Source organism: Hevea brasiliensis, chromosome 8 (genome assembly GCF_030052815.1).
Source record: "Hevea brasiliensis isolate MT/VB/25A 57/8 chromosome 8, ASM3005281v1, whole genome shotgun sequence".
Taxonomy (NCBI): Eukaryota; Viridiplantae; Streptophyta; class Magnoliopsida; order Malpighiales; family Euphorbiaceae; genus Hevea; species Hevea brasiliensis.
The window spans coordinates 3,175,434-3,191,046 of NC_079500.1; the positions used below are offsets into that span (position 1 = coordinate 3,175,434).

General features: G+C 30.1%; 2 protein-coding genes across 2 annotated transcripts; both read left to right on the forward strand.

Annotated features, from left to right (window-relative positions):
* The first annotated feature begins 4,072 nt into the window (after nt 1-4,072).
* On the forward strand, nt 4,073-5,558 carry LOC131182456 (NAC transcription factor 32-like). The gene is made up of 3 exons (XM_058152008.1): nt 4,073-4,370; nt 4,548-4,831; nt 4,919-5,558. The coding sequence occupies exons 1-3, from the start codon at nt 4,112-4,114 to the stop codon at nt 5,456-5,458; spliced, it is 1,083 nt and encodes a 360-aa protein (XP_058007991.1). The 5' UTR covers nt 4,073-4,111; the 3' UTR covers nt 5,459-5,558.
* Nucleotides 5,559-10,484: 4,926 nt separating this feature from the next.
* Nucleotides 10,485-11,060, forward strand: LOC110638998 (NAC domain-containing protein JA2L-like). The gene is made up of 2 exons (XM_021789745.2): nt 10,485-10,538; nt 10,674-11,060. Exons 1-2 carry the CDS (start codon nt 10,485-10,487, stop codon nt 11,058-11,060), a joined length of 441 nt encoding a protein of 146 aa, XP_021645437.2.
* The last annotated feature ends 4,553 nt before the right edge of the window (nt 11,061-15,613 follow it).

The window sequence follows — 15,613 nt, forward strand, 5'->3', positions numbered from 1 at the left end:
AAAATCCCTTATAGGGTACTTAATGAGTTATCGGTAGGTGAAGTTCGGTAGTTCATTAGTTATTCTACGGGATCATGTTATACCTTACAAAGGGGTAGAGTGTGACAACAAGTATTTATATGAGTTACAAATAACTAATCTATCACATGGCATAAAAAACAAAAATTGAATATTCTAGAGGCTAGGCTCCAAGGTCCAATTGTGTGAAGCTGATCCATCTGCCTTCCAAAAGCCCAAGCCCAAGCTCAATCTGATCCTCTCAGTGCCTCCAAAGTCTACTAACTAAGCTTTGCAACTCCCTTACCCTTGCTCTTGTAATTGAACCCTTGAACAATGAAAGTGGCTCCGGTGATGGCGTCTCCTCATCACCACCAATGCCTGATCCTGTTCAGATACATCCCACAGAAGACATCGTATCTAAATATTTGAATGAGAATTCTTGTGAGTTCAAGCCATCACCGGATGATTGGGATTTCATTTCCAATTATCCACCATAGTTATTAATTAGTTATATGCAGTGATTAATCATCATCTGATTTGATATTATTTAGTCATTTGATGATCACCTCTTGTATAGAATAATGATAACTGGTCAGCTAGTTTAAATTAGCAAGGAACATCTAGTTTTATCAAATCAATTTTGCTTTATTTTTCATGCTGTATCTACATTTTTCAGATTGCTAATATGGATTCTCTTTTTCCGGATTGCTACTACTTATTTCCTTATGCATTGATAAATTATGGCGCTTTTTAGGTGCCTTGCAATTGCCTGGGCTAATTCTTCATTAGCAACTTCATAAGAGCAAACAAATGAAAATAACCAGCTGGTCTAATCATTAAGTCTTTTTTTTTTTCTACAGAAACATTTCCAGGCATATTTTACTTTGATGGGTTCATATCAGAAATGAATTAATCATCTTTTTTTTTTTTTGCTCCACTTCTTGTTGCACATTCATTCATATTAATCGCCAAGAATGAAAATATATTTGGAGTTATTATGGAAACAATTAATATTATAAATTTACCTGGACCAAATCCATTTCCACCAAACCATTATAATTTGGCAATTACATTTTCAATGATCAACTAGCACCTATGAATATCCAACTTTCCTACAATTCATCAACATGGTTTTTGTAACATTTATTTATACCGACTAAATTAATTAATTTCTAAGATTAGTTTATTAGATAAATAAAAAATATTCATACCTATATTATTATTATTATTATTATTATTATTATTATTATTATTATTATTATTATAATAAAATTTTATTTTAAATTACAATAAAAAACTTAATTGGGTTGAAGTTTGGTCAAAGTTAGACTAAAAATATAAATTTATATAAATTTTAAAATTAATTTTTAAAATAATTTAAAATTAATTTAAAAATAAAAATTTAAAATAAATTAATTTTTATCAATGGTTAAATTTAGTCTTATTTTTCGTAATGCTAAATTATCATAATATATAATTATTTGAAATTTGAAATATAAAATAAAATGAAAAATAGTAATAGATAATGTTTAAATGATAATTTTATTTAAAAAATAAAATATTTAGAATTTAAAAGATATAACATTTGAAATTTAATTTTTAATAAATTACATATATATATTCAAAATTTTTGACATATATAATTCATAAATATAATAATTTTAAATTTCACTTTAATTATTTTTTTGTAGTTATAATTAATACTATTAAATAATGTTTAACTAAATAATTTTATCTTAAAATATATAATTATTAAAATTTGAAATATAAAATAAAATGGAAGATAGTATATAGATAATGTTTAAATAATAATTTTATTTAAAAGTATAAAATATTTTGAATTTAAAAAGGATAAAACATTTGAAATTTAATTTTTATTAAATTATATATATGTATAAGAGGTTTTGATGGTAAAAAGATAAAATATTTGAAAATTTATTTTATTAGATAATGATTAATTGAGATTTAAATAAGGGCTTGTTTGGTTCGCATATTGAAATTAAAATAAGTATTGGAATTGGAATTGAGTAAAATCGAAAATGAAATGGTAAATTTTTATTTAGATTTAATTCATTTTGAAATAGAAATTAAATTTTTTCTCAAGATATTTGATTTATATATATAAATTAGAGAATCGAAATTAAACTTATTTTGTACTTAATGAAAATTAAATTAAAATTATTTTTTATATTTTTATCTTTTTATTTTAATTATTATAAGATAATATAAAATAATATATTTTTAAATTTTAATTAATTATAATTATAATTATAAATTTTCAATTCTCTTTAATTATAAGTAAATATAAAAATAATATATTTTATCCTTTTACTTTAAATAATTAAAGTTAAATATATTCAAAATTTTATTTAAATCGATTACATGAAAATATAAAACTTAAAATTTTTACTATGTTTTATTCTATTTAGGTATAATTAATTATAATTATAGTATTCAATTTTAATTATTTATATGAAAATTATAAAAATAATGGTTATATATTTTAATTATTTTTATTTTTATAATTATAATAATAATTTTTAATTACATTTTTGAAATATAAAAATATTTTAAATACTATACTTATTTTAATTATTATAATTGCAATTATAATTTTTATTTTATTTTTAATTAATTATTTAAAATATAAAATATTATTTTTATATTTTTATTTTAATTAATAATATGAAAGTATAAAAATTAAAATATCCCAATAAATATATAGGTAAAATTGAGCATTTAGATTTTAACAAAATAATTATTTTCATTCGATGTTTTGATTCTTAGGTTGAAAAGGGAAATAGTGAATCTCTTAGTTGTGGGAATTAGAATAAAAAAAAAATGAATTTCCAAATGTCATAAAGGAAATCATTTTCATTCATTCTCATTTCCAAGTAAGTTTTTTATGAACTAAATAGAGCTTAAATTTATTTGTTTATTTTGTTAAAAAGGTCAAGGATATAAAAGAATTGCCAACTTAGAATTGCTGCTTCAAAAGACATGGATTAGCGTTAACTTGCAATGAGGTAATTTTCTTAGACAAAACAAGAGCATTTAATTAGGTTATAATTAAACAAGACTCTTTAGCTATAATATAAATAAATAAAAGAAATATAAACAACTAATACAAACACTCTATCATAGAACAATATAAATATAAAAAATAATATTTTGACTCTGACTAAAATGTTAAATACTAATTTAAAAATTATTACCAAATAAAATTTTAAAGTAATGTTAAACAGCTAAATATTCTTTTAAGTAATATTCAATTACTTTTCATTTTAATCTATCTCAACGATTGCTTTTCTCCCTTTATCTTTTATATTAACTAAGTTTATCATTTTGATAATATTATATTTAGTATAGATAAAAGGTAAGATATTTAAAAAAAAAAATAGATAATATTTTTTAATAATTTAAAAAAAGTAAATAATTCAAAATAAAAAAATCTAAACACGATAAATAAATATGAAGGATGTTTGAAAACAGTGTCCAATTGGACTTCGCATTTAAAGGGTCTTATTGCTTTCTTAAGGTATAATTAGGGAGGCTGATTAGTGAATTAATTTAAAAAAGAAGAGGGTGCGCGCGGTTAAATGATGATTAGCTTCCCATTTCCAGAATAATGGCCCAATAGCCCAAATCAAATACTACGTAAAATATGCAAAACCGCTAGCACTATATAAAATTCTACTCGCAGTCTCCCTTTACCTCCACTCCCATTTCATCTCTGTCTCTCTCTCGAGTGCTCTACTCTCCCCTCTCTTTTCCTTAACCCTCGTTGCAACCATAGCTGACACGGGCGCAGGAGAAAGACGAGCCTTCCGGATAATCTTGGAAGTTTGATGGCTTTATCAGATATTAAAAAAACTTGTGTCCACCCCACACTTATCTAGTTTGAATCAAACTGGGTTTCTAATAGGAATAGATAAATACTAAATCTTAAAAATCTATCTTTTAGGGTCATTTTAATTTTTATCAGAAGTCTATTCATATAAAAGAGAGAAAGAGAGAGAAAGAGAGAAAGTTGAGGGAGAGAGAATTTCAATACTTTTACGTTAGCTTGCATCAGTCTTCTCGGGAAAAAATTCCTCCCAAGAGTCCAATTATGGAGGTGACACAGCCGCAGTCCAATGCTTCTGTTACCGCTACTCGTCAACCTCGAACAGACCCCATCAATGACAACAACAGAAAGAACTTCATTGATATTGATTATTTTAATTCTTTTCCACCCGGGTATAGGTTTCGCCCTTTGGACGGAGAGCTTGTCGTTCATTACTTGAAAAACAAGATAGCCAATCAACCCTTGCCTCCAAACAAGATCATGGAGGTTAAACTTTATGAGTACAATCCCGAGAAGCTTGCAGGTTCTTTGATCTTTAACACAACCTATTTCCATGCTTATACATATATTTACGCGCTGATTTTGTTTTTGCAATGTTATAATTTTTTTTCTTCTTTTCCACTATGATTTTGTTTTGCAATGTTATGATTAAATCTATGTTTTGTCCATGGATTTACCTTTTCCTTGTTTTGATGAACAGAGGAGTATTGGCAATGTGGGGAGAAAGAATGGTACTTTTTTACACCAAGGGACAAGAAATATCCAAATGGAAGTAGACCAAAACGAGATGCCGGTGGTGGATACTGGAAGGCAACTGGAGCGGATAAAGCTGTTAAATATAAGGGTGCTGTGGTTGGATATAGGAAGGCACTTGTTTTCTACATGGGAAAGCCTCCAAATGGTACAAAGACTAACTGGATTATGCATGAATATAGGGTCAGTGATGCCCCTCCAAGAATCAAAACAAGTGCCGATGATATGAGGGTAATTAAATAAATATTTAAATTTCTTGTTAGTTGTTCATCAGTCTTTATTTTCTTTGATTAATTCCTTTTTCTTTTTCTGTGGCAGTTGGATAATTGGGTTTTATGCAGGATATATAAGAAAGATGCGAAAGACAACAATTTGAGAAGTCGACTTTCAAATGAGGAACAATCTGCACAGTTAGATGATCAAACTGCTGACGTTGTTAGGGATGTTGACAAAAATAGCGATCCTCCAGCCTACACAAACGCCCTTAATGATAATAAGCAAATTGTTTCAATCCCAATCCAAGAGACTCCAAGCGCATTTTATGAAAATCCTCCTTACCTTCCAATCAACAATTATGATCATCACCAAGCAATGTTAGAAGCTGCCAATTATCAACAAGCAATGTTTGCAGCTGCCAACTATGGATCTTATCGCACTTATGCTACTGGTATGACACCACCAATGCCTGAACCTGTTCAGATATATCCCCCAGAGGACATCCAGATACATCCCACAGAAGACATCCAGATACAACCCACAGAGGACATCGTATCTAAATATCTGAATGAGAATTCTTGTGAGTTCGAGCTATCACTATCACCGGATGATTGGGATATTATTTCCAATTGTCTACTATAGTTAGTAATTAGTTATATACAGTGATTGACCATCATCTGATTTGAAATTATTTAGTCATTTGGTGATCACCTGATGTATAGGATGATGATAACTAGTTAGTTAGCGGGGAACATCCAGTTTTGTCAATTTAATTTGCTAGAATCAATGGAAAAACAATAACCAATGTCCATTTACTTCAATAAATGAAGGATAGTGATTGCAGAAGCTGCTCCAAAAAGGGTGCATACAATTATACCTTCAAATGCAAGAGTGCTTGCCAAACGCAGATTTCGCCTCATATAAGGAACATCTGTGTCCAAACCAATCAAGAACATAAAAATGACTCGAAAATTGAATGTCAGAAGTTGATAGTATTCTATAGAAGAAGACTGGATAAAGAATTCCTGAAGTTTTTTGATTTTGCACAACAATGAAGGACCTAGCACTAGTCCAGCCTGAAAAACAAAACAGCAAAAAAATAACAACATATGAAGTACTGCAAAAACCTTAAAAATCTGCTCTTGTATCAAAGAAAGACTGGAAATGCATACAATAATATTTGCAACAGGTCCTGGTTGACCTGAAGGTGTCAAGATAAGATGAAAAATGCGGGAGATTACAAGCATACAAGCTGCCTGCATTCCTGTTGTTATTATTGGGTTAAAGTTAAAGAGATCTTTCTGGCAAATTGCATGTTTGGCAAATTGTGCAGCATCCATTTCCCAAGAATAGCCTTCTGCTTAATTTACAATTGCAAGTTGATACCCGAACAAGAATGCAAATTAAGCTAGAGAAAGGGACTTAGAAGCATCAAGAAAGTAAAGAGAGAGAAGAGAGAGAGAGATTATAGCAAGATTAACATCCCTTCCTTTTTCCTCCTATCGCATCACCCATTTTCTGTGCTTAGGACTTGTGTGTGGCTTGGGAGCATTATCTTCACATATGAGATTTCTTGGAGAACCTTTGTTTGCGGCGACATGGTTAGAGACTATATGCTTTGTTTTTTCATTTCCATACATTTGACTCTTTCCTTTTGTATATGCGTCCAGGGAGTTGAAAGAGTGAGCAACCAACTCCTTACCATTCTCCTTATTTCTCTGAAAGCACCATTTCTAAGATAAAAATTATAAAGCACTAAACCAAGGGTTAGCAATTAACCAACTTTAATTCAATAGTATTACAATTGGCTTTAAAAATATAAAATCTCAAATTCAAATCACAACCCAAGCCAAATTAATAGCAAAAATAAAATGAACTGACTTCTCACCTTATTATTTAAGAGTTAAAATTCTTAAATTAGACCACAAATGAAGCATTTTTCTTATTTGCAAATCTCTTAATTTAAATATAAATGCATAGTTGTTAAATTCGGATCAAACCTGTCGATTGAACCGGTAAACCAATAAATCAACTTTTAAATTAGTCTAAGTTTATTATTGAACCAGATAAAAAAGCGATTCAATATGACTCGGTCGACCTGACGGTTCAATTATTCAATAGATTTTTTTTTAGTTTTAATTTTATTATATACTTTCAACTTTTCATTGATTTCCTTAACTTAAAAATACATTAATATGTTACGATAATTACCATTTTACGCTTAAATTTTATTATTATGAATATTTTTATTTACCGATCACCTTTTAATTTATTAATTATTGATTATACCGACAAAGATAATGAAAAAACATGTAATTTAAATTTTTATAAGTTATGGTTCAATAGAATTAGAGTCATCTCTAAAATCATAAAATTTTCAAATTTAAATCTCGATTGAAGTCAATTATATATAAAAAAAAATTATTTATTTTTTAAAATACAATAACTCGAAACGTTAATTTAACACAAACTATAAAGACATATTTTATGAGGCAGAAAAAAGAGAAGAAACAGTATGAAAAGAGAAAATAGGCAACTCTCTTATTTTATTGATAAAAATAAAAGAAAATGAAAAATAAAAAGTCTAATTTCCATATTTTATAAGAAAGAAAATAAAATTATAAAAATTTTTGTGAAAAATCATTTGAATCATTTTGTTTTCTATTCAAATTAGCCGGAAAAGAAATATACTATTAATTTTTTTTTTTCATTATGCCTTTTTTATAAATAGTTATTTTTAATATAATAATATAATAACTTTATCTTTATATATTTTTTTTTCTTCAAAGCATAAATAAATCACTATATTCCTTCCTCTGTAAATTTCCCTAGTAATTCCGTTCAGTTTTCCTTCTAGCTCTCCTCTCTACAGCCCTAATTTGCAAATTGATGTAAAACTCGAAGACTTGAGGGAGAAAGCAGCAATTCCTTCAAGTCCAAAAGCCACACAGTAGCTGGGGTCAAAGTGGCTTCTTTTGGGTATCTAAGGCAATCTACGACAGAGAAGAGATATTTGAAATTTAATTATTTGAAATTTGAAATATAAAATAAAATGAAAGATAGTAATAGATAATGTTTAAATAATAATTTTATTTAAAAAATAAAATATTTAGAATTTAAAAGATATAACATTTGAAATTTCATTTTTAATAAATTATATATATATAATTTTTTACATATATAATTCATAAATATAATATTTTTAAATTTTATTTTAATTATTTTTTTTAGTTATAATTAATACTATTAAATAATACTTAACTAATAATTTTATCTTAAAATGTATAATTATTAAAATTTGAAATATAGAATAAAATGGGAGATCGGATATAGATAATATTAAATAATAATTTTATTTAAAAATATAACATATTTTGAATTTAAAAAGGATAAAACATTTGAAATTTAATTTTTAATAAATTATATATTTGGATAGAGGTTTTGATGGTAAAAAGATAAAATATTTGAAATTTTATTTTATTAGATAGTAATTAATTGAGATTTAAATAAGTGCTTATTTGGTTGACATATTGGAATAAGAATCAGCATTGAAATTGGAATTGAGTAGGATCGAAAATGGAATAATAAATTTTCATTTATATTTGGTTCGTTGTGGAATCGAAATTAAATTTTTTCTCAGAATGTTTGATTTGCATATATAAACTGCAGAATCGGAATTCAACTTATTTTGTACTTAATGAAAATTAACTTAAAATTATTTTTTATTTTTTTATTTTAGTTATTATAAGATAATTTAAAATAATATATTTTTTTAATTTTAATTTATTATAATTATAATTATAAATTTTCAATTCTACTTAATTATAAGCAAATATAATAATAATATATTTTATCTTTTTTCTTTAAATAATTAAAGTTAAATATATTCAAAATTTTATTTAAATCGATTATATGAAAATATAAAAATTAAAATTTTTATTGTGTTTTATTCTATTTAGGTATAATTAATTATAATTATAATATTTAATTAAATATTTGAAATATAAAAATATTTTAAATACTATAATTATTTTAATTATTATAATTGTAATTATATCATTTGAATCCATATCATAGAGTGTGACGAAATTTTTACGCTGGTTGTCACCTACCGCAACCCTCCTCCTTTATCCAGGCTTGGGACCGGCTAAGCGCAAACTACGACTGGCTATGTTATATGGTAGTGAGTGTTGGGCACTGAAAGAGTCGTATGCATCTAAGATAAGAGTTGCAGAGATGAGAATGTTAAGGTGGATGAGTGGCTATACTAGACTAGATAAAGTCCGTAATGAGAGTATTAGAGAAAAGGTAGGAGTGGTGCCAATTGAAGATAAGTTGAGAGAAGGGAGATTGAGGTGGTTTGGTCATGTGAAGCGTAGACATACGGAGGCTCCAGTTAGACAAGTAGAGCACATTAGCTTAGAGGATAGAAAGAAAAAAAGGCGTAGACCTAAATTGACTTGGAGGAGAGTAGTACAACATGACCTAGAAGCATTACACATTTCTGAGGATTTAACCCAAAATCGTTCAGAGTGGAGAAAGCGAATCTATATAGTCAACTCCAAATTTTTGGGATAAAAGCTTAGTTGAGTTGAGTTGAGTATTATAATTGTAATTATAATTTTTATTTTATTTTTAATTAATTATTTAAAATATAAAATATTATTTTTATATTTTTATTTTAATTAACAATATGAAAGTATAAAAATTAAAACATCCCAATAAATATATAGGTAAAATTGAGCATTTAGATTTTAACAAAATAATTATATCCATTCTTATATTTTTATTCTCAAGTTGAAAAGGGAAATAGTGATTCTTTTAGTTGTGAGAATTGGAATAAAAAAAAAAATTTCAAATGTCATAAAGGAAATCATTCCCATCCATTCTTATTCCTAAGTGATTTTTTTTATGAATTAAATGGAGCTTAAATTTATTTATTTATTTATTATGTTAAAAAGTCAAGGATATAAAAGAATTGCCAACTTAGAATTGCTGCTTCAAAAGACATGGATTAGCCTTAACTTGCAAGGAGGTAATTTTCTTAGATAAAACAAGAGCATTTAATTAGGTTATAATTAAACAAGACTATTTAGCTATGAGATAAATAAATAAAAGAAGTATAAACAACTAGTATAAACATTTTATTATAGAATAGTATAAATATAAGAAGTAATATTTTGACTCTAACTAAAATGTTAAATACTATTTTAAAAGTTGTTGTCAAATAAGGTTTTAGAGTAACGTTAAACAACTAAATATTCTTTTAAGTAGTATCCAATTACTTTTTTTTTATCCATCTCAACAATTGCTTTTCTCTCTTTATGTTCCATGTTAACTAAGTTTATTCTTTTGATGATATTGTATTTAGTATAGATAAAAGGTAAGATATTTTTAAAAAAAATAGTTAATATTTTTTAATAATTTAAATAAAGTAAATAGTTCTAAATTTAAAAATCTAAATACGATAAATAAATATGAAGGATGTTTGAAGACAGTGACACAATTATATCAGTGTCCAATTGGACTTCGCATTTAAAGGGTCTTATTACTTTCTTAAGATGTAATTGGGGAGGCCAGTGGTGGATACTAGAAGGCAACTGGAGCGGATAAAGCTGTCAAATATAAGGGTGCTGTGGTTGGATATAGGAAGGCACTTGTTTTCTACATGGGAAAGCCTCCAAATGGTACAAAGACTAACTGGATTATGCATGAATCTAGGGTCAGTGATGCCCCTCCAAGAATCAAAACAAGTGCCGATGATATGGGGATAATTAAATAAATATTTAAATTTCTTGTTAGTTGTTCATTAATCTTTCTTTTGTTTGATTAATTCTCTTTTCTTTTTCTGTGGCAGTTGGATAATTCGGTTTTATGCAGGATATATAAGAGGGATGAGAAAAACAATTTGAAAAGTCGACTTTCAAATGAGGAACAATCTGCACAGTTAGATGATCAAATTGCTGATGTTGTTAGGGATGTTAACAAAAATAGCGATCCTCCAGCCTACACAAACGCCCTTAATTATAATAAGCAAATTGTTTCAATCCCAATCCAAGAGAAACCAAGTGCATTTTATGAAAATCCTCCTTACCTTCCAATCAACAATTATGATCATCACCGAGCAATGTTTGATGCTGCCAATTATCAACATGCAATGTTAGCAGCTGTCAACTATGGATCTTATCGTACTTATGCTACTGGTATGACACCACCTGATGAACACCTCCAATATTCAGATTAGAGACATAACATCTAAAGAGGGAATTAAATCTTTTAATACCAAACAAGGCAGAGTTGATAACCAACCAAGACACAATAGTAGCTAAGCTAGAGCACATTGATTATAAAGATAAAATAAGCAAGTGATCAATTTGTTTAAGTCCAAGTTCTATTCAAGAAACAAGGAAGAAATCATAAAGCTCTCATAATTAATGACAATTGCCGAAAATCAATACTCTCTCAATGTTTGATCTTAGCTGCCCATTTGATGTAGAAGATAAGTATTTATATGAGTTACAAATTACTAATCTGCCACATGGCATAAAGAAACAAAAGTAGAATATTCTAAAGGCTAGGCTCCAAGATCCAATTGTGTGAAGCTGATCCATTTGTCCTTCAAAAGCCCAAGCCCAATCTGATCCTCTGGGTGCCTCCAAAGTCTACTAACTAAGCTTTGGAACTCTCTTGCCCTTACTATTGTAATTGGATCCTTGAACAATGAAAGTGGCTCCGGTGGTAGCGTCTCCTCATCATTCCCTGCTTCTTAAAAAGAATTCATCCTCGAATTCAGCTCTGCATCAATAAAAGGAGAAAGATCAGAAATATTGAATGTAGTACTAACGCCATACTCACCTAGCAGTTCAATTTTGTAGGCGTTATTGTTGATACGCTCTAACACCTTGAATAGACCATCACACCTTGGATGTAGTTTCAATTTCAGTTGGTTTGGAAACCGTTCCTTCCTAAAATGTACCCACACTAAGTCACTTGGCTCAAAAACAAGTACCTTGTGGCCTTTGTTAGCATGAGATGCATATTGTGCATTTTTCTTTTCAATGTGTACCCTAGCTTGCACACGTAATTTCTTAACCAATTCAGCCTTTTTCTTACCATCTAGACTATCAATATGATCAATAGGCAATGGTAGCAAGTCTAGTGGTGTGAGTGGATTATATCCATATACAACCTGAAAAGGTGAAAATCTTATGGAAGAATGCACAACACGGTTATAAGCAAACTCAACAAATGGCAAACAATCTTTCCAAGATTTCAAGTTCATTTGGATCATAGCACGCAATAGAGTGGTTAGTGTCCTATTCAATACCTCAGTTTGTCCATCAGTCTGTGGATGACAAGTAGTGGAAAATAGAAGTTTAGTGCCTAACTTACCCCATAAGACTTTCCAAAAGTGACTTAGGAACTTAACATCTCTATCACTAACTATCGTCCTAGGTATGCCATGCAATTTGACAACCTCCCGAAAGAACAAATCAGCAATATGAGTGGCATCATCAATTTTATGGCATGGAATGAAATGTGTCATCTTAGAAAATCTATCAACAACCACAAATATGTTATCATGTTTTCTTTGTGTCGTAGGTAACCCTAATATGAAATCCAAGGAAATGTCAGTCCAAGGTTCTTTAAGCACAGGCAATGGTGTATACAACCCATGTGGTATAACTCTAAACTTGGCCTTTTTACATTGCACACAACTAGGACACAATTTTTCAACATCTTTTCTCATCTTAGGCCAAAAGAAATGTTCATGCAAGATGTCCAAAGTTTTTGCCATGCCAAAATGGCCCATTAAACCCCCACTATGCGATTCCAACACAAGCAAGTCACGTATCGAACACTTAGGCACACAAAGTTTAGTCTCTTTAAACAAGTACCCATCATGTCTATAATATTTTTGAAATGCACCCCTCTTACAAGCATCATACAAACTAGCAAAGTCATCATCATTAGCATACAAATCTTTCATGAATTCAAACCCAAGCAACTTTACATCAAGTATAGACAAAAGTGAGTACCTCCTAGAAAGTGCATCAGCAACAACATTTTGCTTTCCTTGCTTATATTTAATCACATATGGAAATGAATCAACAAAAGCAATCCATTTAGCATGCCTTTTACTCAACTTATTTTGATTCTTAAGATGCTTCAATGATTCATGATCAGAATGTATGACAAATTCTTTAGGCCACAAATAATGTTGCCAAGTTTTCGAGGCCCTAACGAGTGCATACAATTCTTTGTTATAAGTAGAGTAATTCAAGGTAGCACCATTCAATTTCTCACTAAAATGTGCAATAGGGCATTTCTCTTGCATCAGAACTGCACTTATACCTACACCACTAGCATCACATTCAATTTCAAACATTTTATCAAAATCAGGTAACTTCAACAATGGTGTAATGCATAATTTTTCTTTGAATTCAACAAATGCATTTTCATGCTTCTTTTTCCATTCAAACACAACATCCTTTTTCATAAGTTCATTCAAAGGAGCAATAATAGTACTAAAATTAGTCACAAATCTCCTATAGAAACTAGCCAATCCATGAAAACTCCTAACCTCAGATGCATTTTTAGGAGTTGGCCAATCCTTAATGGCTATGACCTTTTGCTCATCTACTTCTACACCTTTGCTACTCACAACATAACTAAGAAAGACAACTCTATCTAAGTAAAAAGAACACTTATTCATATTAGCATACAGTTTTTCAGATCTCAACACATCAAACACATATCTTAAATAATGCAAATGCTCATCCATGTTTTTACTATAGATCAAGATGTCATCAAAATAAACTACCACAAATCTGCCAATGAATTGTTTAAGCACATGGTTCATTAACCTCATGAAAGTACTAGGTGCATTGGTTAACCCAAATGGCATAACCATCCACTTATACAACCCATGTTTTGTCTTGAATGAGGTTTTCCATTCATCCCCCTCTTTCATTCTAATTTGAAGGTAATTGTTTTTCAAGTAAATCTTTGTAAACACACATGTACCAAACAACTCATCAAGCATATCATCCAATCGAGGAATGGGATATCGATACTTTACCGTGATTTTGTTGATAGCATGGTAATCTACACACATTCTGAATGTTCCATCCTTCTTTGGTACAAGGAGCACTGAAACTGCACATGGACTTATACTTTCACGCACATAGCCCTTTGCCAAAAGTTCCTCCACTTGCCTTTGTAGTTCTTTTGTCTCCTCAGGATTACTCCTATATGCTGGTTTGTTTGGAATTGGAGCACCGGGAATAGGTCAATTTTGTGTTCTATCACCCGAATTGGTGGCAAACACAAAGGAAGATCATCTGAAAACACATCCTCAAATTCATGCAATAAAGAAATAGCACCACTAGGCAAGTTTTGGTCAATGTCAGATAAACATAAATTCACCTCCCGGTACATAAGCACACAAAGAGGTCTCCCCCCTTGTAAGGCTTCCCTTACTTCTTTTCCTCTCACATACAAAACTTATTTTCTTCTCTCTACTCTCCTTTTTCCCTGAGCCCTCACTCTTTTCTTTTTCTTTTACTTCTTTTGCTCTCACTCCCCTCTCATTTTTCCTCTCATCAAGCTCGACCTCTCTTACACTTTCTCTCCAATCTTTCTTTTCCTCAACTGATTTTAAGATCCTCACTTGGTCTTCATGCACTTGAGATGGTAACATAGGAAGCAAGGTGTAGGTTCGGCCATCTTTCAAAATTGTATACTTGTTCTTTTTCCCATCATGAACCACACTTCTATCAAATTTCCATGGACAGCCGAACAACAAATGAGTAGCTACCATAGGCACCACATCACAAACTACCTCATCATGGTACTTCCCAATGCTAAAAGGCACTACAACTTGTTTGGTAACTCTCAATTTCCCACAATCATTAAGCCATTGGAGACCATATGGCTTTGAATGCAAAGTGGTAGGCAACCCCAATTTCTCATCCAATAAGCTACTAGCAACATTGCAGCAACTACCACTATCCACAATCACACTACATAGTTTCTCATTCACCAAACATCTAGTATGGAAAGTATTGTCCTTTTGCACCTCATTTCCATCACTCAAACTGACTTGTGCACTCAAGGTGTGCATAGTGACAAGGACATTACCATCCATGGGAGCTTGCTCTCCCTCATCAAGATACTCATCATCACTATCACTCCCTTCATCCTTTTCTTCACCACTCTCCCATTCTCTATCTTTTCTAATAAACATCACTCTCCTATTTGGACACTTATTGGAATAATGCCCTCTTCCCAAACACTTGAAGCACTTCACATCCCTTGCTATATTTTCCACCTTCTTATTTTTCTCTTCTACTTTTCCTTCCATATTCCCTTTTCCTTTCCACTCCTCCTTCTTCACTTTTGGCACATCTTTTTCCACTTTAGGTGTTCCACTCCAATTCTGTTTTCATGGTGCATTGGAAGCCAAATTATATGATAATTGAGTGTTCCATTTACTTTTGGTAGCCCACTTCCTCTTAATCTCCTTTTCTATTTTGATGGCTACTTGCATCATTTGCTCTATCGTTCTACAATTTTGCAAGTCAACCATGTAAGCAATGTCGACATTCAACCCATTCAAGAACTAAACCATGGTGGCCTCTTCATCCTCCTCTACTTCAGCCCTAATCATGGCAATTTGCATGGCTTTGTAATACTCCTACTTCCCTGGGTAAGTTGTTGCAATCTCAACTTCACCTCTCTTCCATAATGTGGTGGCACAAACCTTTCCCTCAAGATCTCCTTCATTTCGGCCCA

Excerpts from the sequence above, each read along its gene's own strand:
- LOC110638998 (XM_021789745.2), top strand. The coding sequence starts at position 10,485 with ATGGGAAAGCCTCCAAATGGTACAAAGACTAACTGGATTATGCATGAA. Across the intron at positions 10,539-10,673 it reads GGATTATGCATGAATCTAGG|TTGGATAATTCGGTTTTATG; the intron begins GTCAGTGATGCC and ends TTTCTGTGGCAG.
- LOC131182456 (XM_058152008.1), top strand. The coding sequence starts at position 4,112 with ATGGAGGTGACACAGCCGCAGTCCAATGCTTCTGTTACCGCTACTCGT. Across the intron at positions 4,371-4,547 it reads CAATCCCGAGAAGCTTGCAG|AGGAGTATTGGCAATGTGGG; the intron begins GTTCTTTGATCT and ends TTTGATGAACAG. Across the intron at positions 4,832-4,918 it reads CAAGTGCCGATGATATGAGG|TTGGATAATTGGGTTTTATG; the intron begins GTAATTAAATAA and ends TTTCTGTGGCAG.